General features: G+C 36.0%; 1 protein-coding gene across 1 annotated transcript in view; it reads right to left on the reverse strand.

Annotated features, from left to right (window-relative positions):
• The window catches only part of ADAMTS19 (ADAM metallopeptidase with thrombospondin type 1 motif 19), a 214,067-nt gene that overhangs the window by 168,669 nt on the left and 22,175 nt on the right, over positions 1 to 23,223 (reverse strand). Inside the window, exon 3 of the mRNA XM_039880005.1 lies at positions 3,628 to 3,793. Within this exon, the coding sequence (XP_039735939.1) occupies positions 3,628 to 3,793 (166 nt within the window). The remainder of the gene's footprint in view (positions 1 to 3,627; positions 3,794 to 23,223) is intronic.

The following is a 23,223-nucleotide window of genomic DNA, read 5'->3' on the forward strand; positions in this document are numbered from 1 at the left end:
AAAAAGAGAGCGAAAATGAAACCAAGGAGATAGTTATAAAATGAAGAGATTCTGAACTGTATCAAGAGTGGAATAGACCATGCAAGAGAGAGAAAAAAAGTTTGTTTCCTTTATTGCTCCAGCTAGTGACAGCTGTGTTGGCCCCAAACTGTCAGTGTGTGGCATCCAGATTTGCATGTTATATTTAAATAGGCAGCTTGGAACCTTCTAGGTTTCTTAAGAATCTCAACTTTGTGTGAGACGCCATCACAGGAGTTAACCACTGTGTGTGAAAATCATTCATACTGAAGTAATCTTTTTATTAAGTTGCTTCCTTTGAAGTCTTCGTTGTTTACATCAACATTGCTGAGTGCATTCTTCATCTCATGAATCTTGAGGGCATTTCCTACCCATATGTGTGTATAAAAACAACATAATTGATGCCACACACTTCCAGTTAGAGAAGACATTTTAATAAGCATATTCACCAGTGCTCAATGTAGGATCTCCATAACATTGTCCAGATACTGACAATAATCTCCACAGCAGTTATAGATGGTGTGTGGAAAAAATTTCAGTAGCCATCTGAGTCCTAGACATATGCATAAGTTTATACTAAAACGTTAAGAAATATATATTGATAATGTCATTTGCCTGCTTAAAATCTTCAAAGACCAAATTTTACCTTCGAGATAAAGCACTTCTCATGACATACAAATCCCTTCATTATCCAGTCGACAATTACCTTTTCAGGTTGTATCTTATGACCATACTGTAGACATTCGGCCTCAGCTCCCTGAGACAATGCTTTCTCCTGCCTTCATGCTTCTGCATGTACTGTTCCTTCTGCCTGATAGGTTCTTTCCCTGACTAACAACATGCGGTAAGGATTTCACATACATTTTTCATTTGCACACATAATTTCATTTAATTCTGACAATAGCCCTGAGCTTCAGGTATCACTATCCCCATTTTTCATATTGTAAATGGAGTTTTTGAGAGATGAAGTTTTCCAAAGTCACACAGCTGGGAAGAAATAGCACAAGAATGCAAACACAGGCAATCTGACCCCAAAGCCCGTTATCTGTTCCCCAAACTTACCTACACTTTGTCTCCTTTTCTCTCTGTAGTGTAGGTAAGTTTTACTTGATCTTTGAGGCTCAGCCTCCCGATATCGGAAGCTTGGGATCTTGTGTACTGTGTCTGTCACAGTTCTTATCACATGACAGTATAATTACTCATTTACCAGTTTGTCTAAAATAATACATTGGTTACCTCTTGAGAATAAGGGCTGTGTCATTTAGCTCTACATCCCTGTGAGGTGACTGGTCATGTTTATGATGCAAATAATGAAACTAAGGTTCAGAAGTGTAAGGGAATTGAATAAGAGTACCTAGTTGGAGTGAGGATGCATATATGCTTTGAACCTGGGGCCTCTCACTCAACCTCATGTGCCTTTCCCTCCTCCATATTATCATTTAACAAAAGAATACAACATAGTCATCCTAAAGTATGAAGGTCCCTGTTTTGAAAAAATATTCATGTAATAAATATATACAAGCATGATATACTTAAGGCATTAAATGATGAAGGGGAATAGTGTGAAGACCAAGCTGAATACAAGTAAACTTCATGATTCCATTGTGCAAGAGCAAGTACTGCAATATTATTCAAATTTGAATCATATGTTTAATATGCTACTACCTCAGCCTGAAGTAAGAAAGAAAGAGCTACAATTAGACATATTGGTATAAGTAAATCAATAGTTTATTTCATGGATTATTGATTTCAAAATGATTTTTAAAATTCTAGACTCTTAAAAAGCAACTGAAAGTAGGTAAGCTCAATAAATTATCCAAATGATGACAGCTTAGCACTCCTGGCATGCAAGTACTTGATCCAAATAGGTCAATTAATATATAACAGTTATGCCTAACAAAAAAAACAATTAAAGTTTATGAGAAATGTTTGCCATATGAGAACCATGTATTTATGCTTCATGAATCTATTAAAATTAAGAATTTTCTAGAAACCTTTCCTCCATGCATAATGGCACACAAAGCCTGCTTTGTGTCATCCGTGTACATGAGTAATTATAACAGCTGGAACTTGCTATGATTCAAAAGTTGCACAGTTCAGATTTTCAATATAGCTCATACAAGGCTATCTACTTAAATGGACTAAATCCAAGTCATTGTTGCTGTTATTGTTTCTCGATCCAAAAGCCTTTCTTTTGCTTGTTCACAATGCTATGACTTTCGTTCAGCTGTTAAAACTCTCTTGTGTCTATAGTTCTTTGAATAGAGAAGGGGAAGTGTCTTATTTAAGTTGATCATATGCATTGACTAGGGTGACATGGAGATAGATTCGCTTAACCACTTTTGAAGGTGATTCCCATACAGACTGAATTCATAAGCTTTCAGAAAAGAGAAATCACAGATCAATTTGAGATGAATATATCTGAAGAAAAATATATTGTATTTATTTCTGAATCCAAACACCCTAGACAAATGATGATATGAACATCCTGTGGCCTCTGCAAATGTTTCTATCATCGCAATTCATATATCTAGACTGGCTTCAAGTATCATAACCAGCTTTAGAATTAATATCTTGGCACTAGCTACATTAGCACCTAATTTTACACCACGAGTCAAATTTTAAAGTCTTTACACTGAAAATTCTTCAATAAATTCATATTTCCTCCAATTCTAACTGGAAATATTTCTCAGAATATTCACCGAGATGCATGGTTTAGATGTCTAAAAATTTTTTCTTGGGAAAATTCTAATGACTTTCTGAATGTTGGCTATGATTTTCAAGTCCTACTTAAGTAACAGAAATCATTCATTTTTCTTACCATTCTTACTAATGTCATAGATCTCTGCCAAAGGAAGAAGGGAGGGAGGTGCACAAAATAGTCACCATTTTATTTCTGTAAAGAACTGGCAGACAAACAGAGATGGGGATTTGATGGTTGGCAACATGTATGTGCCTCTGAAACTGCCAGATTTAAGGTATTCTGATACCAAGAATACAATCCAAAGAAATAAATTGTTACTCTTCTTCCTAGTCCTGTGATAATATTAACTTCCAAGATGATTTTTACTTGGGTCAAATGAAAATAGAAAAAATGAGTAGGTGATAGTTCTGGTCAAAGGAAGGAGATCGCTCTGATGTTCTCACAGCAGTGGACTAAAAGAAGCCATGAGCTCACAGTATCAGTCTCAGGAGAGCTGGAGTTCTCTCGGTGTCATTTCTATGCTGGTGAAGTGACCCGTATCCCATGACAACACTTAACAAGTCAGAAGAGATATAGGGCATGCTATATATTAATCTCTGAAGTCCTTTTGTGTTTCCATTTGTTGATATTAAAATGTGGTACTTTACAGAAATCGAAAAGGTAAGTCTAAGATAAGTATATTTAATTGTCATTAACCAAAAGAGAGTCCATGTTATAAAAAAAAAAGATAGGGTAGATGGATGGGTAGATGGATGGGTAGATGGATGGATGGGTGGAGGGATAGTTGAGTTGGGTGGGTGGAGAAGGATAAATTGGTTGGCGGGATGGATGGATGGGTAGAATTTTTTTGAAAGGATTCATCTCACATTGCATATTTAGTTAAATCCTTCAGGAGAAAGCATTACCTGAAATGATACCACAGTAATGACTGTGAGGAGTTGACTTCTCTGTGACTTTCTCCTCCATGGACCTTTTCTGCCTATATACACGGTGTGGGTGACCCGTTATGGCCATTGTATCATTGAGTGGTTCAATAAATATGAAGTCCTCATTGAGCTGTATAAATCCCATCTGGAATATATAACATAAAAAGATATGTAAGAAATACCATTTGAATAAATTACTTTCTAGGTTCTCCTACTCGCACACACTCTATTTTCTTTCACATACGTGTATACATTCTTCTGGTGAAGCTATTTTAGCAACCGCATAATAAAGTAACTGTCTTCCCATTTTATTACTTCATCTTTATGTACTTTATTGCACTAGCATAAACTTCATTTAGTTAGTCTTAGCCTGTGTGGGTGGGAGGCTAGATGCCAGCAACAGATGCACAGTAAAAATTCTGGAATGTTAAAGGCTCACTTTGGGAGACCCACGGGGTCACTTACATGCAAACCATGTACAGAAGAGCAATAGAGTTTTTAATTGCAAAAACCACACGTCCAACTTTTGACAATCATTATTTAATAAAGTCAGTCATGTAACATGTCAAAGCAAACATAGGAGATATAGCATTGAAGTTATTATATAAAATATTCTTAAAGTCTTCTATTAAACATTTTGAAAACCTTTGAACAATAAATTACAGAAAAATGAAGCATCACTTACATAAACAAGTTTCATTTCTTATAATGCCATGTTTTTAAAGTTCATCAATTAAGGACAGAAGGTTCAAAACTGTAAAATATGGCTATGATCAATAAGAAGAACTTATAATAAGTAGGTATCCTTCTATTATACTGAAGCTAAGCCTAGTCATTTCTTTCCTTCCTATTTTAGAATATAAATTTGCACTATAACTAGGAAAATATTCTACATGGAAGAACATATGACTTAATCTTTTCAATTTTTATTATTTTACTCTACTGTAATATATATAAATGTATATATTTAACTGTTGTTAACTCTTTAGCAAATACTTGTGAAGAAATAATCCCTTAGAACATGCATTATTTGTATCCAATCTACTAATATCAAAGTTCTTAATTTCGTTTTGTATTAATTATATGAAAATTATGTCTAGTTCATTTTAACCTGATCCACAGGTACCTAGCATAGTAATAATTACTTCTACAGATATAGTAATTCTTCAAACTGAATATTAAGAAAAAAATAAATCTGTGCTAAAAAAATGTTTTCCTTAGAAGTATAGAAGAGGTTTTTTTCTTTTGTTTTAATTATTAAAGTGTACTGTATCTTTTATACAGAAAGACCAGGTGATTGCCAATATGCTATCTCATTTTATTCTGTAAAAATTGACGTTATACGGATCTTAAGAATAAATCTAAAAATCCTCATCAATTTCATTTTATTAAAATTTTTATATCTCTAATAAAATTCTCAAGTACTAGAATAACAGTTCCACCACTTCCATCTGTCCCCTTCCTCTCTCTCTATCTTTCTGTTTTCCCCTCTCTTTCTCTCTCTCTCTCTCACACACACATGTGCTTTTACATGTGCACAGATCATTTGGGAGTGGAGATAATGCAAAAAGTATTTACTGTAATGATTCTTTTAAAATATTATTCTTTTAAAATGTGTATACATTTGGGCAATTTTTTGAGTAATTTTAATGACTTCCAATGAGTTATTTTTCATACATGTTTTCATTCTCTCAAATATGAAACTAGCTTGAATTTTAAAGTAATTCTATGAAATCCAAAGTTTTCCCTGGAGCCTAATTTGATGGGGAAAAGGAGAATAACAAATATTTACAAATTGAAATAATGATCATTAAAGACATTTTTCCCTAGAGGACATACAAATGGCCAAAAAACATATGAAAATATCCTCAACATGGCTAGCTATTAAGGAAATGCAAATCAAAACCACAACGAGATACCATCTCACACCTGTTAGAATAGCTATAATCAACAGGACAAGTAATAAAAAATGGAGAGGATGTGGAGAAAAAGGAACCCTCATACACTGCTGGTGGTACAGCCACTCTGGAAAACAGTATGCGGGTTCCTCAAAAAACTAAGAATTGATCTACCATATGATCCAGCAATCCCTCTACTGGGTATTTATTCTTAAGATTAGAAAACTCATATCTGGAAAGATATTTGCACACCGATGTTCATAGCAGCATTATTCATGGTGGCCAGGACATGGAAGCAACCGAAGTGTCCTACGATAGATGACTGGATAAAAAAGCTGTGGTGCATATATATAATGGGATATTACTCAGCCATAAGAAGAGATGAAATACTGCCATTTATGACAACATGGCTAGAACTCAAGATAATCATGCTAAGCGAAATAAGCCAAACAGAAAAAGTTGAAAACCACATGATATCACTTATATGTGAGATATAAACCTAAAAGTAACAAACAGGACAAACAAACAGAGACTCATGGACATAGACAATAGACTAGTGGTTACAGGGAGTAGGGAGAAGGGAGAGGAAGAAGTAAATGGGGTAAAAAGGGTCAAATATGTGGTGACAGAAAGAAATCGAACTATGGGCAGTGAACACACAAATATATATACATATGCCTTACTGCTAAATTGTACACCTGATTTCGTTAACCAATGTCACCATAATTTTTTTAATTAAAATAAATAAGTAAATAAATAATTTTAAAAAAAAAGATGTTACATCTAGATGTGGATTGAAGATAGGTAGTGTTGTCACATTATATAATATTGATCCTGACTATGAAAATATGGATATATGTTAACCTCGTCTTATTTATTAGTGTGATACTAAGGTTCAGTCAGTATTCAAAGTTATTAATAAAACTGACAGTGTGGCTGATGATTAAAATAATAATTGTTATGATGTGTAGTTAGAACATCTCAGATAGATATGCTCAGTTTCCCTAAGTCATCAATTTGCAATCTGATACATTCTTTTAATAGGTTATGTGTGGTTAGATTTATAACAATAAACCCTATAAAATTTAATTGCGTACTATCATATAAAATTTAATGACTCCAAGAACAGATTCTGGATTTAAAATTATTTGAGCTCATAACTTACTACTGGCCATGTAACTCTGAGAAAGTTACAACACTGTTATCTACACAACAGCTTAATAGGGCTGTTTGGAAGAATCAATTTTTAAAAGTACATGTAATGCTCTTATCACAGAATCTGATAGTAGGTAAACACTCAATAAACGTTCACCATAATTTTTATTTTATTAATAAGAACAACAATAATAAATATAAAAATTCAAACATTTGAGTAAGGACTCAAGAGCTCAGAATCCAAAGAAAAAAAGTTCATTCCTCTTCATATCTACTTATTAGCATATTAAATATTACTTGAAATAAACGTGTTATTATTTTATTTAGAATTTGGAAACCTCTTCATAACACAGAATTATCTGTTGTGTTAGGATGTTATCTATAGACATTTTTAAAAATGAGAAGGCCACTTTTAAACAGGAAAAATAATGTTGGAATAATTATAAATGGTGACTCATTCGATATATATTTATTCTCTGACCACAGTGTGCCAGACTCAGTTCACTCTGGGGCACACACAGCCCCAAGTGCTCAGTGTTCTCTCTCCAGGAAAGAGTTTTCTGTCTGAGACCAGAATATTAGGCTGCAGCACAAGAAGAGTTCTAGCTTACATAGGTATCTTTCAAGATAATGACTTGTATTAAAGCAGAACTGCAGAACATCTTGAGGTTTTCTCTCTCCACAAAGAGCTTGCTATTTTCCCACTAACAAAACAGATATTTTTCTCTATACTGATCTTACAGGCCATGGAAAAACACAACTCCGTATTAATCTCTCTGCTCAAGGGCCACTGTGTTTGACAATCCACAGCTAGGCAGCATTCGCTTTAACGCAAATATTGTCCTTTCAATATTAGAAGACAAGAAAAGATTATGTGAATTAATATGACACAATTAATTATCTAAAATAAATGCAAACTATGTAAGCATTTTTCTCCCAGATGGCCCTATTTTTAGATTTTTCAAAATGACTTTAACTATTTTGACACATTTCATTAAAATATTTGGAAATGAAATTAAGTTTTACGGTGGTTCCCTACCTTATTTCTGTCATCATATACATTTCCTCATATGGTGACCTCTGTTCTTTTTTCATGGAATGTTATTCTTTGATTTGACAATTTAGCAAGAATTTCAGTATTTTGCAAATTTACCATCACTTATGTGAAAATAAATTGCCAGCCATTTCTTTTCTTACTGCTTCTCATATTTTATTTTTCTATTTAGATTCCTCTGTGCTTTCTAAAATAACCATTAACGCCGATCTCATGAAAGTAAACTGAGACTGCCACCAACTTCCAACCACAATATGAAATTTGATTTGTGCAATGTACGTCAATTTTTACATATTGCTGCTTCAATTCGCCAAATATCAATATTTTACTTGTTCAAATTTAAATTAATTATGGCCTATCGAATAGATAAACAGATTCTAAAGTTCTAAGGTAAGCATAACTAAAAAATAACTAAAAATATAGAAAGCAACATGGCATTCTCCATTTTTGTTCTCACTCCCAGTAGGCTGACTTCCCATTCACTGCCTTACTTCCTGTTCACTCACAGAGCAAAAGCACTACTGTGGTCACCTCAAGTGTCCTCATCGTTTTCCACACTCCTTTCTGGAAATTTCCTTTATTTTCCAGAACCTTGGTTTTCTAGCTAACCTTTCACTGGACTGGCTGAAAATATTTATCTGTGGCTCAAACTGCATATTGTACAAGTCTTTGATAATATCCTATTTTTTAAGATATATAGTATATCAAGAACTAAATACCATGAGTGCTAAAAGATGTGAGGAAGGTGGTAGATCACTACAGCTTCAGGATGCAAGAAGAGTCTGGAGGGAGAGCAGGATTTGGATAAGACTGGGGCAAGCAAGGTTGTTCCCTAGAACGGGAGGCATTGGGAGCAAGGGCAAAGAGGGTGTCGAGTCTAGAAAATGGTTCAAAGAAGCCTCGCTTCAGTAGAGAACTGGGGAAATGCAGCCAAAAAATAAAATGAACTCATGAAATTGAAAACATCGAATACAAAGTTCTTGAGAGGAACAGGTAAGTCAATGTTCTGAAGTTCTGAGGATTATAAGTCTCTTGTCCAACTCTAAGATATATTAGAGAATTACTGAGATATTGAAAGTAGCACAAGCGTTCTATTTCTAAACAACAGTAACAGAAGTTGTTGAAAAGCTCTGGCACCAGCATATGCTTGTAAAAACATTTCAGACAAATGTCTGATGCTCTACATGATATGAGTTTCTATATAAGTTTGGCTTTATTTTCTGAAGTATTTTCTTGTATAGTAATGTTAGAACATTTATCTTATTAAGTAAAAAAAGCATTATATAGTTTGAAATATAAGCATATTATAGGCTTGACATAAATTATACTATGTTTATATTACACTTTATTCAGAAAATGTCATTTTCAATATTACTGTAAATGGTTTTTCATGCATTTGTGTATTCTACACATGAATCTGTACAAAAATACACTCTGACACTGCATCTATCGTTTTATCATCCTAAAATACTCTTTCTGACTTGATGCTTTCGATGTTTCCTCTTTATGCCCACAGGGATAAACTCCAAACGCTTAATGAAGACACAAAAAGAAAGTCATGACGAACTCTTGCCTACCACTCCAGCTTTATTTTTATTTAAACTTCATAGATAACCTTAACAAATAATTTTAATTGTGTGAACAAACTTTTGATTTTAACATGCTTCAGAATAACTTCTAGTTGTTGCATGACCACATCTTGGTTCCTTGCACACTCTGCTTTCTTCCCAGAAAGTCACTGTCAGTGTGAAGAGTTATTTCTTCAAAATTAAGCCAATCCTGTCCTGTCCAAAGTAACCACTGCCTCCCTTCTCCACTTCTACACTGGACCTTTTCCGTTACTACCCTAATAAATCTGCTGTGGTGGCTGTTTTTGTCTCTCTGATTAGCTATCCGAGGGGAGGCTTTGACCCCAGTGCTCATCTTCATGCCTTCAAGACATAAGGTTGGCCAAATTGCAGGTGTTCAAGGTTGGTTGCTTTTAACTCTTCCTTTTTGAGGTAAAAGATAACATATTCGTTCACTGCTCTAAAGAGCAATCTATCCACTCCACCTGGGACTCCATCTGCAGAAAATTACAATTCAATTTCTTCCCTCCGGCATTTCCAGTGTTGGTTTCCTTGTGTGCCCAGGTTCTATCTTTATGAAAAGCTCTCCAGTGACCATGCTGTCAATATCATTCTGCTTTCTTTCTCTAACAAAGGGCTTCGAAAAGAATCATGAAAACTACAAGGGAAGAAGGAAATTTAGAAATCATCTGGCCATCACTGGAGTTTTAAAAATCAAGGAAGCCGAGACTTAGAAATGTTGCATAACTTGCATAACATCACACAAGAGTTCATGTGAAAGTCAGGACCAGAATTTCAGCCTCCCAATTCCCAAACTGATTTGGGGTTTTAATCCATCGCTCTAAATTTGCTTGCTACCTACATTCTACTTACATTTTCACCTGCATTCTCATCTGCCTCACTGAACTCCAGAAATTGTTCTGGGCCACCCACAATTTCCTTTCCTTTACTCTCCTCTCTAAGGCATTTGACCTTGGATCACTTTTCTCTTCTATGAATATTATGTTGCTCTAGTTTTCTCCTTTTCTAGCAACTGTTTCTGTTTCCTTAAACAGCTCATGTTCCTCACTCCAAGGCGAGTCTTTGGTCAGAAATTATTCTCTATACTTTTTACTCCCAATGGTTTTATAATCCCATCAGTGGAGGTGATTCCCAAATCCCCCTCACAGCCCACTGCTTCCACCTGAGATCCACTCTCTGTGTCTGTCACTTGTTATCTGTGGTGCAACAGGAATCAAACCAAAGACTGTTGCCTTTGTGAGGCTATCTGGAAAGAGCTAGGCCTGCCCTATGACCGTTATTCCAAATAACTCTCATCTTTAAAAAATTTTGCACTAAGGATTTGACGTCAAGCACAACATAGATGGTTGAAGTCCAAAATTTGATATCGAGAGCAAGGCCAGGACCCATCCCTCACAAATCAGAAGACAAAACTATGGCATTAGGGTCTGAACTTTATCTTAAGTGGACTGTTTTATGTGACCAGACTTTTAAACTACCAAAAGCAGAATGGTTTTCTGAGTGGTCTGAGGGTTACTTCTCCAGCTCTCTGCCAATGGTAGATACCCGATAATGTTCCCATGGCAGATCTGGGCGAATATTTCCAGATTTTAGTTTTTCTTTCCTTCTTACTTTCTTTTAATTCTTTTTCATTTTCGTTCTTAAAGTGTGATCATAAAAACCTGAACTTTTTAATAACAGAACTTTTCAAATATATAGTTAAAGAAAGAAAATAATTATTCCAAACCCCATCATGGAATAAATATAATGTATGTATATATTTCTTTCTAGTCTATTAACATATACACACATAAGTATATATATGTATGTATCAGTGTGTGTGCATGTGTGTGCATGTGTGTGCCTATACACATAATGCATAATGTGTTAAAGTTTTATATCCTATTTCATTTTCCCATTTAAGAATAGCTTCACAGCTATTTCATTTCTTAATAGTATTAAAGAATCTTTATAAGCCTGGTTTTAATTGCTGAATAATTGTTTATCCTCTAAATGTATCATAATTTTATTAGCTATTCATTCATTTGACCCTCTAGTCAATAAAATGCATAAGTATCAGCTTTGTGCAGTGAGAGTTCAGGGCACAGGTCTGGCAAGACCCATCCCAAACTTATACTTTAGGAGCAGAGAAAATGTGCTATTTATTCAACTGGGTCAAAGTTACACACAATTGCTCCATAATCATTTGTCGATAAACTTTACATTGATGGTTTACACACTTTTTAATGTCTGTGCTCTATTTCACAATATTGAGCAAGATTAAAATGTAGCCAGGAAGTATCCCTCCGAGACACCTAAGGGCCTCGGCGGGAGCTGAAAGGGACCTCTTTGAAGCATAAGTGTGAGACCTCAGGGCCTGAGGGACATCTGTGAAGATGACAGCCTCCCAAGAACCCACAAAATGGCCCATGAGAGAAAGAGACTGTTCACTTTAAGCAGCTATCAAACACAGCACTCAGAGACACATTCTATGACACTGTCAGACACAAGATTCTCCTCTCCTCCCTTATAGCTTCAGTCCTAGAGGAGGCAGAGGAAGCCAGTGCACGCAGCAGGAGGAACACAATCTAGGTGGGGAAATAATGAGGACTCTGACTTCACCCCCTTCTTTTTCACATGTGATTGGTTCTAAGTAAACCTGGATGCAGAAGGCAGGTAGCAGAGATATTTTAATTTTCTGTGAATTTGGATTGTCTGATGATTATATAATAAATATGTTAATTACCTAACAGAGCCTTTGTGTGCCTAAATTTACTCGGGGACATCTCACAACCTAAGAGTGAACAATGCCAGAAGGAAGACCAAAAACAAAACAAAACAAAACAACACCACTTGTTTTATTGTGACATCTGTCCAGTCCTGTTTACTCAATGAAGAGTTATATGTGTATAATACAAATTCAGGTGCCAAGTACTGTGAAGAGGTTAGAGAGTTATGTGCAGATGGCCTTTCAGGAGAGGTGACATCTGAGCAGAGGCCTAGAGTTTCAGCGATGGCCAGGCCAAGCACAGGGGGAGAACATTCTAAGCAGAGGGAGAAACAAAGACCCTGAAATAACAGACCTTTAGCATGTTTAAGGAAAAGCAAGGCTGGTGCAGTCGGAGCAGAGTGATATGGGAGCAGAGTGGTATGTGAGAAATAGTCATTAGGAACACCGGGGCTACTCCATAGCAGTTTCTCTTATCTGACTCACATCAAGATAAACCCTGATGAAATCCTCTTTTGGTTTTCAGATCACCTATCTTTTCATGGACACTGGTTACAGACTTCACTGTGGGATGTTTCATGAAGACCCCCTGGGTTTGTGTTCTTTCAACACAGTCTTATTTTATCTACTTAATAATTACACAGGAATAGATTTCACTCCTACGAGTGAAAAAAATATGCTTTCTCTTCCATTTTCTTGAAAACTATTGCTCTCTTCTAACTTTCCTCCAACATTTGACAGAAGATATGTATTTAAAAACAATTTCAAAATGTTCGTTTTTAACTACACTACAGATAAACCGCACCACAAGTATGATAATAAACAGAAGCTGTTCTATGTTGAAGAAGTGGAAAGGAAGTGGTAAAAACTGGTAAAATAGAAAATGAATGCTCCATCATAACATTTAGTTATCCAAAATGATTGATTTTTTGACATTATGATGGTTATCTCATTTCTCATTGCACAATCTAATTTTTGCTCATATCGAGAAATCTCTAATTTTTATATACTTTCTCATATCCATTCACTTTACTGTAATCTCTTGTTGCTTATAATTATTTTTTAATTAATCCCTTGGATGTCTATAGATCCTTTAAATATGCAAAAAGCAAGTTGAGAAATAGAAAGCAAATTCAGTTTTAAATCTACTTCTAAGTTTATCAACCAGTCTATCCAAAAGCCATTACGTTCCACTGTATCTTCTTTGCGATGGTTTAATGTTCATTATAAATGTACTCACTGGATACCTAACATATGGCAGTATGCAAGACACTAAGCACTCAAAGATGAAAACAGATTTAATCTCTGTCGCCACGGACCTTATACATTAGGGAGAAAGACAGAGAAAATCAGGTATTCAGATAAATATACTTAAGAAATTATAAATTGTGGGAAGTATCATTAAAGAAACAAGGATTTGAGAGAAATAAAACAGAGGCCGAGATGCTAGACAGTGTGGCCCAATAAGACCTTCTAAAGAAGTAGCATTTGAGACCTAAAAAAGAAGCCAGCCACATGAAAAAGAACATAATTAAAGGAAGAGTGGTGAATTAGGTGGAGGATGACATCTACCAAGGCTATGACCCTAGAAGATATATGGGAGAAACTCGGTATATCAACTTTGAGTTTACAAAAGTGTATGCTTTTTAATTATTATTTATAACAGCATTGGTTTGTGTTCTGTATGCTCATGTCACAATTAAACACACTTTAAAAATGAAAAACAAAGAATAAAAAATATATATTACTTAGCAATGTAGAGGCCAGGCAAGTACTAAAAGAAATACAATTGCTCCCTGAGTGCAGAAATCTAGACTAGAGAAAGCGGGCAAGAGAGTTTACTTTTCCATTATAGTTTTTTTAGCAAGTACTGACTTTTCAAATGATACACATGTATGTCTTAGATTATACTTTAATTTCAAAAAGAGGTTGAAATTCAGGGACACAAGATTTGTTAGGAGGTTACTGCAGCAATTAAAGTAATAAGTAATGGTGACATTAGTATAAAGTCAATCAGGGAGGAAGACCTATAGATAAGACAGGACATAGTTGAAGAAATGACATGAAGATTGAGACAGTGGCAGGAGTCACAGACAAATAATTATAGCAGCAAAAACAGAAGAAAGAGGTTGGCAGGGTGTGATTCATATAGAGCTCTGAAGACCATGAAAAGACACTTAGATTTGATTTGAAATGTAATTGGAAGCAATTGTAAGTGGATGGCATAACTCGATACAAATTTTGAAGAAAGTCATTCTTTTTTTATTATCATTATTATTATTTTTTGGAAGACAGAGTATAGGATGACAAGAGTGGAATCTGAGAGACCAGTTTGATGTTAGATATAATAGTTCAAGTGCAAGATCAGGGTGGCTAGACCAATGAAGCAACACACAGTGGCTGAACTGGGGATGTAGAGAAAAGGAAGTATATTTAAGATTAATTTTGGATTTTCATACACACCAGAGGGCAACCACCCAAATTTGTTAATGGTTTAGACGTTGAGACGTAGAGGGACAGTAACACAGAGAATTAAGGATGACTCCAGCATTTCTGGCTTAAGTACTCAAGAAGGGGAGATAGATGTCTGTGATTAAGCTATAAATGTCAGACACTGAGGATGAAACAGATTATGGGACAGAGAATCAAAGTTTCTGATGGTACTTTATGAGGTTTGATATAAAGAGAAACATCCAAGTGAAGAAATCAAGTAAACAATTGGGGTGTGGAGCTTAGTGGAGGGTTTTGAGAAAGCAACTTGCATCTGAGAGCTGCCAACATAATTTTTCAGTCCATGGGAATGAGTGATGTTATCTGGAAAGGGAACATAAAGAAAGAAGAGAAAAGGGCCTAAGACCAAACCCTGAGGACCCTAACACTGAGAAGTGAAAAAGGAATTAGCAAAGGAGACTGAGGAGGAAAGACTGGTGAGGTTAAAGGAAAAGTAGGAGCTTGTAGAGTTGATTTTTTTAAAATCAGAATTAACTCTTTCTGGAACTGACTTTAAAGAAAAGACGAATAAGATCTCATTCGTTTTACTCTGAAAAATGTATTTTCCTGTCTGACACATATTGCTCAGGTTAAAAATTTACCAGTCCTATGCAAGATGATCAAACACATGTGCTCATGCTGCTGTTAAATTCAACACCAAAAATTGAGCAAAAGAGCACTGCCCTGCCTAGATCAATCAGGGTTCTCGAAAGTCATAACAACATGGCCAACTTTAGTTCCATTCCGTGGAGACATGAGAAGAATTTAAACTTGTTAACTAACTTTGCTTGACCTATCTATTTTTTTAAATGGTGGCTTCCAACTTGCCACCCACTCTAGCACTTAATGAGTCGGTGCACACTCAGTTGTACATCAAGTTGTTAAAGGGTTAGTCACTCAGTGGTTTTTCAGAGCCACTCACCATGGCGATGAGCACTTGCGGCACTTATCTCATGCAATCCCAGCCCAGTTATGTGCTTTAAGTGGACTGAACGAGACCACTGAGAAAGCTGTGCAGCTGCAACTTGGGGAAGTACTCATGACTGCCAGGTCTTTCTGGTGACCTCACAATTAACAGAGATGTTGCCAACCTCCTACATACCCCTAGAGAGTAGATGCAAATTCATTTTACCATGGAAACAAGATTAGTGGAGCAAACTACTCAAGGACCATAGCCCTGGTACTCAGAGGCACGGAAAATGTGCTGCGACTTATTTTCCAGATTCAATTAAAGGTCAAATAAATACAATAATTAATTGATTCAACAATATTTACTGAGTGCAAAGCATGTGTAAGCTAATGTGCTAGATGTAAGAAATACACCAGTGTACAAAACAGTTTTTAAGTCTGTTTTAAAACAATCTTAAGTGTCTTTTAGAATAACTAAGGAGTTTATTTATTGCAGATTTTAAGTCTTCTGTCTCATTTGCACCCACATCAGTAAAATGTGTTGTTCTTGTTGTTGTTTTCCATTTAGGACCTTTGGATAATTCAAATATTCCTCCTACTCCTATTCTGAGTGGCATTAAGTAATATTTAACAAATTATATTGGTGTTGTTCCTCTTTAAAGAGAGTAATAAATCTTGTACCAACAAAGTTCTTTGTCATGTGGCCTGTTTCATAACTACAAGATCCCCAAATACAAACGTATGACCAGGGAAAGCTGTATGACCTTTCTTTCCTTGCCACCTTTCTTGAGTCTTTTTCATAAACATCCCATCAGTGAGTACAGAGACTCAAAAAGCTAACATAATCTCAGCTGATTTATTCAAGGTCACCCTGGGAGGTCATACGCTGCAAGAGCTGAAATTATCTGGTATAAGGCAGAAAACCCAACGCACTCTGCATATTCCAGACAACATCAGGAATATTACATCCATGCATCATGTTTTAAGAAAGACATTTATAAACAAGAGCCTATCTGAACAAGAATTTAGGGGTCAGTTTGTTCCAAATTCCACCCAGAGAAGAAATCGTTCATCGACATCTCTGATAAATATTTAATATTCTATTTACTCATTTCAATCACTAATAGAGAATAATCACTCTGAAGCAATCTAGGTCTTTACTGGGCAGTGGTAATTATCAAGAAGATTCTTATAAAAGGTCCTGAAGGTTCTCCATCGCAACTATAAAGCATGAGTCCTGATCCTGCATCCTAAGCAGCTTCTCACATTTCAAATATATGACAAGCACTCTTCTGGCTTCTCTTACATGCCTAGTTACTATAACTATTCCTGATACGAAATGAGTTCCCTATCCTTCTTCATTGTTTTCATTTTACTTGGATGTTCTCTAGTTTATAAACGTCATTCTTAGGTATGATGTTCCTTGATTTTAAAGTATGAAGGTGAGTATTGAGTGAAAATGTCTTTAGTACATAGAATAAGTTGAAATGTGTAAGAAAAGTAACACATTAAGAGCCTACAGACTGGTATAGGATAACAAAATGGAAAGTGTTTTCATGTATTAATTTGTATCATTCTATATTAGGAAATATTTCAAACTTTCAGAAATACACAGGATAATAGAGTACCTAGTGATCCACTCCTCATATTTAAAAATTGTTAGCACTTATTTGCTGTAGAGCATTTTTTAAAAAATATATAACAATTTATTGATTCAGTTGAATGGACCTGCACAGCCTCCCAAAACCAAGTCCCAGACCTTATTGCTCAAAGGTAACTACTACATTAAAGATGTGTGTAGCTTTTGCGTTCATGTTTTAAATGTCCACTATGTATGTCTTTAGTACGTAGTATGTCTCACTATTACAAACAGTGCAGTGAACACACTTGGACCTATTTAAAAGAGTTCACAGTGATGGCTCCACTCAGGACAGACTACAGAGAGGGAAAGACTAGATGAGAGGTGATTGATGGCTCAGGCCAGGGTGGTATTAATGGTAATGGAACCAGTCAGATTCAGGATAAAGTTTGAAGGTACAGCAAACAGAACGTGTGATGTTCATGTTTGAAAGAAAGAGAGGGATTCAGAACCACAATATGATTTTTGGCCCTTGTCAAATGGAACTGCACAGTTCACCATCAATGAGATGAAGAATAATGTGAGAGCGGGATGGGGGATGATCAGTTCAGTTTGGAATACACTAAGTTTGATATATCTTTTAGACCTCATGATGAAATATCAGGTAGGTAGCTGGGCATATGAACTTGGAGCTCAACAGAGACATCTGAACTAAGATTTTGGAGTCATTGGCATATAGGTGGCATTTAGGCCATGAGACTAATGTAGGTAGAGAAGAAAAGAAGGCCCATGGCTGAGCCCTAGATAACAACAGTGTAAAGAAGGTGCAGAGAAGAGGAATAATTAATAAATCAGACTGAGAGGGAGCAGTTAGAGAGGGGTAGAGTCCTGATAGCAAGTGATAAAAACATACATCAAGAAGGCGGAGGGTTTATCAGCTGTTCCCAGTGCTGCTAATGGTAAAGTAGGATGAGGACTCCAAGTCGGTAGCCCCAAGTGAATACTTTGCTCTGTCAGCAACACATCCTCTATCCTTTGCAATTAACTATTCTGAAATATTGACACTTATTTGTTTACAATTCAAATAAAAAAATAGATACTGCTACTATTAGATTCCTTATTTTATTAATGATAAATGCTGTATAAATTTCAATGTATGGATTTTGCAACTTTAATATTAATGAATGAAATCTCTGTGGTTTGGAAGGAAAAGAAAATATTAGGAAAAATAAAATATTTGAGAGCAATTCACAATGAACAAACAGAAAAGTTACTGGGGTTTGATTCTTACAAGTAGATGATACATGGGTAATTTTCAATTCTGTCTTCTACAACAGTGGTAATAAAGAATGAGTTAACTATTCCACCTAGAGTTTTATTTAAAGTAATTGTAGACTTCTTCTTTATTCTTGTAAGTTTTATAATGTTAGATGCAGCCAAAATACTAAAAATATTTTTAGATATTGACTCCATTATCCAACAAATTAGCAACTACTTACAGATTCTTAGCATTGGTGAATTGAATTAGAATCATATTAGTGTTCTTATATAAGAGATTGTTAAAATTATTGAACAGGAAGAGTCAAAGATGGAATCATGATGTTTCCTAAAAATCTTTCCATTTGATATAAGGATTCTTAAGATAGCTTCAATTAAATAGTTAGAAATCTACCTAAATATTCTTATCCCGAGTGATTAAAGAATTACTTTAGAAAGTAAATAACTACAAAGCATTTTACTTACTAGAAAAAAAAAGTTATTCAAAACTCTGAAAGGAGAATTTTAGCTAAAATTCAACTAAAAAAGCAAAATGAATTGAGAAAACATTTGGAATAAATATGATTATATAATATTTATTATGTAAATGACAATCACAAACCCTAAAAGCCAAATGAGTAAATTGATACGTAAAATTCACAAAAGAGGAAAACAAGTAGTTTAACAAGAATAGAATTGTAGTCATTCCTGGATAGTAATTAAAAAATGTAAATTCCAACAGTCAGGCACAATTTCACTGTTTCGAATAGCAATTAAAAATAAGCATATAGGTTCTGGTCAAGATGGCGGATTAGGTAAACACTGTGTTTGCCTTCTTCATGAACACATCTAAATTACAACTCAACCACAGAATAACCGTCATGGAGAATTGCCTGGAATTTAGCTGAACAGAAGTCCTACAACTGGGACCACACAGAGGAAGCCACCTTGATACTGGTAGGAGGGGCGGAGATGCAGAGCAGGCTGGTCCTGCGCCCGCATGTGGCAGTTGAGAATCCAGAGGAAATCTCAGCTGTGAAGAACTCCCAGGAGGAGCGAAGGGTCCCAACCCTACACCAGGCTCTCCTACCCAGGGTTCCAGTGCCGGGAAGAGAAACTCTCACAACTTCTGGCTGTAAAAACCAGGAGAGATTGCGGCTAAGTGAGACTGAGGGCTGCCTCTTTCGGGACTCACACACTGACTTACTCACTGAGGAACTCACTCACTCTGAGCTCCAGTGCTGGGGCAGCAGCGCTAAGGGCACCAGGGACATACTGGGAGGAACTCAGTTGTCTGGCTTCAGGGCAAGGGCTGGAGGGGCAGCTTTCTCCCAGACAGAGTGCTGGCAGAGGACATTGTTCCTTCGTTGAGTCCTTCTCCATTCAGTGTGAAGATCCACATAGCAGCCATACCTGAGTCGCTAGCAATCTGGCTGACACTTATTCCACCCAGGGGATTCCCTGACACCCCGCCCCTCCCAACTTGCGGCCACCCAAGCTGCCTCCAGTGGCTTTTCCATTTAAATGGGCTGTCTCAGCTCATGCTGTGGACTTTTCTAAAATCTCTCAAAGGTTTGCAAAACCAAAACAAGCAGCATCTGGCCTCAGCGTGTCCCATACCTTTTGCTGAGCATCCGTATGCCTGGCACTAGCAACAGCCGGCTTTGGTTCTCAGCCTGGCCTCTCAAGGCACCTCCAAACCCAGCATAGATAGTGGGCATCTGCAGATTGCTTGGTGGCTCATGCCAGGTGGCCCCAAGCAAGCCCAGGAAGCTCAGGCCTGCAATGCCCAGTGGCCAGCTTCAGTCTGAGCTGGAGCATCACCGGGGCCACATCCATGGACAACACACCCAAAGGGCAGACTGGGGAGGCACCAGAGCCCTGCTAATGTGAATCTTACTTCATAACAGTTCCTCCACTGTAGTCACAGCCAGTCCTCACAACCAATCAACCCGAGGGTCAATCCCTCCTATTGACATGTAAACAGCACCAAGGCTCAACTACAACAGGAGGACAAACACAACCCATACAAGGGACACACCTGGAGCACCTGGCTCAGGGGACCAGAGAGACTGCACCACTGCACCTCATAGAACCTACTATGTAAGGCCACTCTACTAAGACCGAGAGATGTTAACAACCCTACCTGATACATAGAAACAAATGCAGGGAGACAGCCATAATGGGGAGACAAAGAAACATGTCCCAAATGAAGAAAAAGAACAAAGCTCCAGAAAAAGAACTGAACACAATGGAGACAAGCAATCTACCAGATGCAGAGTTCAAAACACTGGTGATAAGGATGCTCAATGAATTTAGGGGAAGAGTAGATGAACTCAGTGGGAACTTTAACAAAGAGATAAAAAATAAAAAATAAAAATAAAACATAAAAATGGAGTTAGAAAACACAAAAGAACCAGTCAGAAATGAAGACTACGTTTGAAATGAAGAATGCTTTAGAAGAAATCGACAGTAAATTAGATGAAGCAGAGGTTTGAATTAGCGATTTAGTAGATAAAGTAGCAGAAAACACCCAATCAGAAGTACAAGAAAAAATAATCCAAAAAAATGAGGATAGTTTAAGGGGCCTCTGGGACATCAGGCATACCAACATTCGCATCATAGAGATAACCAGAAGGAGAAGAGAGAGAGAGCAAGGAATGAAAGTCTATTTGAAGAAATAATGACAGAAAATTTCCCTAACCTGGTGAAGGAAACAGACATGCAAGCCCAGGAACCTCAAAGAGTCCCAAACAAGATGAATCCAAAGAGGCTCATGCCAAGACACATCATAATTAAAATGCCAAAGGATAAAGACAAAGAGAGAATCTTAAAAGCAGCAAGAGAAAAGCAATTAGTTACCCATATGGGCTCTCATAAGACTGCCAGCTGATTTCTCAACAGAAACTTTGCAGGCCAGAAAGGAATGGCAAAGAAATGATGAAAAGTAAGCACCTACAACCAATATTACTCTGCCCAACAAAGCTATCATTTAGAATCGAAAGACAAATAGAGCTTCCCAGACAAGTAAAGGCTAGAGTTCATCACCACCAAGCCAGTATTACAGAAAATGTTGAAGAGACTTCTTTAAGAAACAGAAGAGAAAAGAAAAAAAGATAAAAATATGAATAAAACAGCAATAACTACATATCTATCAACAATTACTTTAAATGTAAATGGATTAAATGCTCCAATTAAAAGAAAGTGTGGCTGAATGGATAAGAAAACAAGACCCTTACATATGCTGCCTACAAGGGACACACTTCAGATTGAAAGATACACAGAGACTGAAAGTAAAAGGATAGAAAAGCTATTTCATGAAAATGGAAATAAACAAAAAAGCTGGGGTAGCAATACTTATACCAGACAAAATAGACTAAAACAAAGGCTATAACAAGAGACAAAGAAGGACCCAGTTATCCCACTTTTGGGATTTATCCAAAGAAACCCAAAACACTACCTCAAGGGGACATGTGAATCCATATATTCATTGCAGAATTATTTACAATAGTCAAGATATGGAGGATACCTGGGTGTCCATCATGAATGAATGGAAAAAGAAGAAGTGGTACAAGGAATATTACTCAGCCATAAAAAAAAGAAAGAAATCTTGCCATCTGTAATGACATGGATCAACCTAGAGAATATTATGCTGAGTAGAGTAAGTCAGACAGAGAAAGACAAATGCCATATGATTTCATTTACATGTGAAATCTAAAGAACAAAATGAACAAAACAGAAACAAACTCATAGATACAGAGAACGTTTTGATGGTTGCAGGATGGGAAAGGGGTTGAGGGGGGGTGAAAAAGGAGAATGAATTAAGAAGTACAAACTGCTAGTTACAAAATTGTTATGGGGATATAAAGTACAGCATAAGGAACATAGCCAATAATATTGAAAAAACTATATATGGTGTAAAGTGGGTACCAGATTTATAAGGGTGATAACTTTGTAAGTACTAGAAATGTCTAATCACTATGTCGTATACCTGAAACTAATATAATATCGTATGCCAACTGCAATTTAAAAACGTTTTTTAATTATTAAAAAAATAAGCATGTAAAATTATATTATATGTAGCTGGCTAAAATAAAGTTATCCTAGTGCCCTCAAACCTCATTGGTAGCCTGATAACTTAGTGTCCTCTGGGAAATCCCTGTAGACACATTGTTCTTAGATCTTCAGGCTCAGTAATTGCAGCTCTGGTAATTTATTCTTGAGATACATACAAAATAAGACCTGCTTGCTTTGGTTTATTAAATTCAAAAAGTATAAGAAAAATATGTAGAAAGGATAATGAGATTATGACTTTGGAGCAGAGAAGATCTTCTTAAAGAAGCACCAAAAGCAACAACCACATAGGATAATATTCACTTTTCAAAACAGAAAAACGTGGACACCATCTCAAAGTCCACCATAAAAAAATAATAAGATGAATTTCGGCATAGTCAGGGAAAACACGTGCTACATAGTTTTTAAATGTAATGTTACTGATGTATATGTGGCAATATTGTAAAATACATGTGACATGTTAAGTTTCTTTAAAAATGATAAGAGTCATAGGAACACTTTAATTTGAGTTTTTAAAACAATTCAATATGACTATAGTGAAACTGGTAGTAAAAACAATATACCAAAATTGTAATGGTGACTGTAAACAGTGACTATGTAAACATGTCTCTCATTTAAAAAAAAAAATTCTAATGTGGTTACACTGTTTCCATAATAAATATATGTAAGTATATTAAATATATGTATGCGCACACATATATATTGACCTTTAATTATACAAGCGATACACAAGCAGTCTCTGTCAAAATGGTTTTCAAAATTAGTGATAAGTTTAAAGATCTCTTAGACTACCATCCTCAATCCTAAACCTCTTCATTTATCTCCAAAAATATTCACTAGATCATTTTATATCCTTATATATA

Source organism: Pteropus medius, unplaced genomic scaffold (assembly GCF_902729225.1).
Source record: "Pteropus medius unplaced genomic scaffold, Ma_sr-lr_union100, whole genome shotgun sequence".
NCBI lineage: Eukaryota > Metazoa > Chordata > Mammalia > Chiroptera > Pteropodidae > Pteropus > Pteropus medius.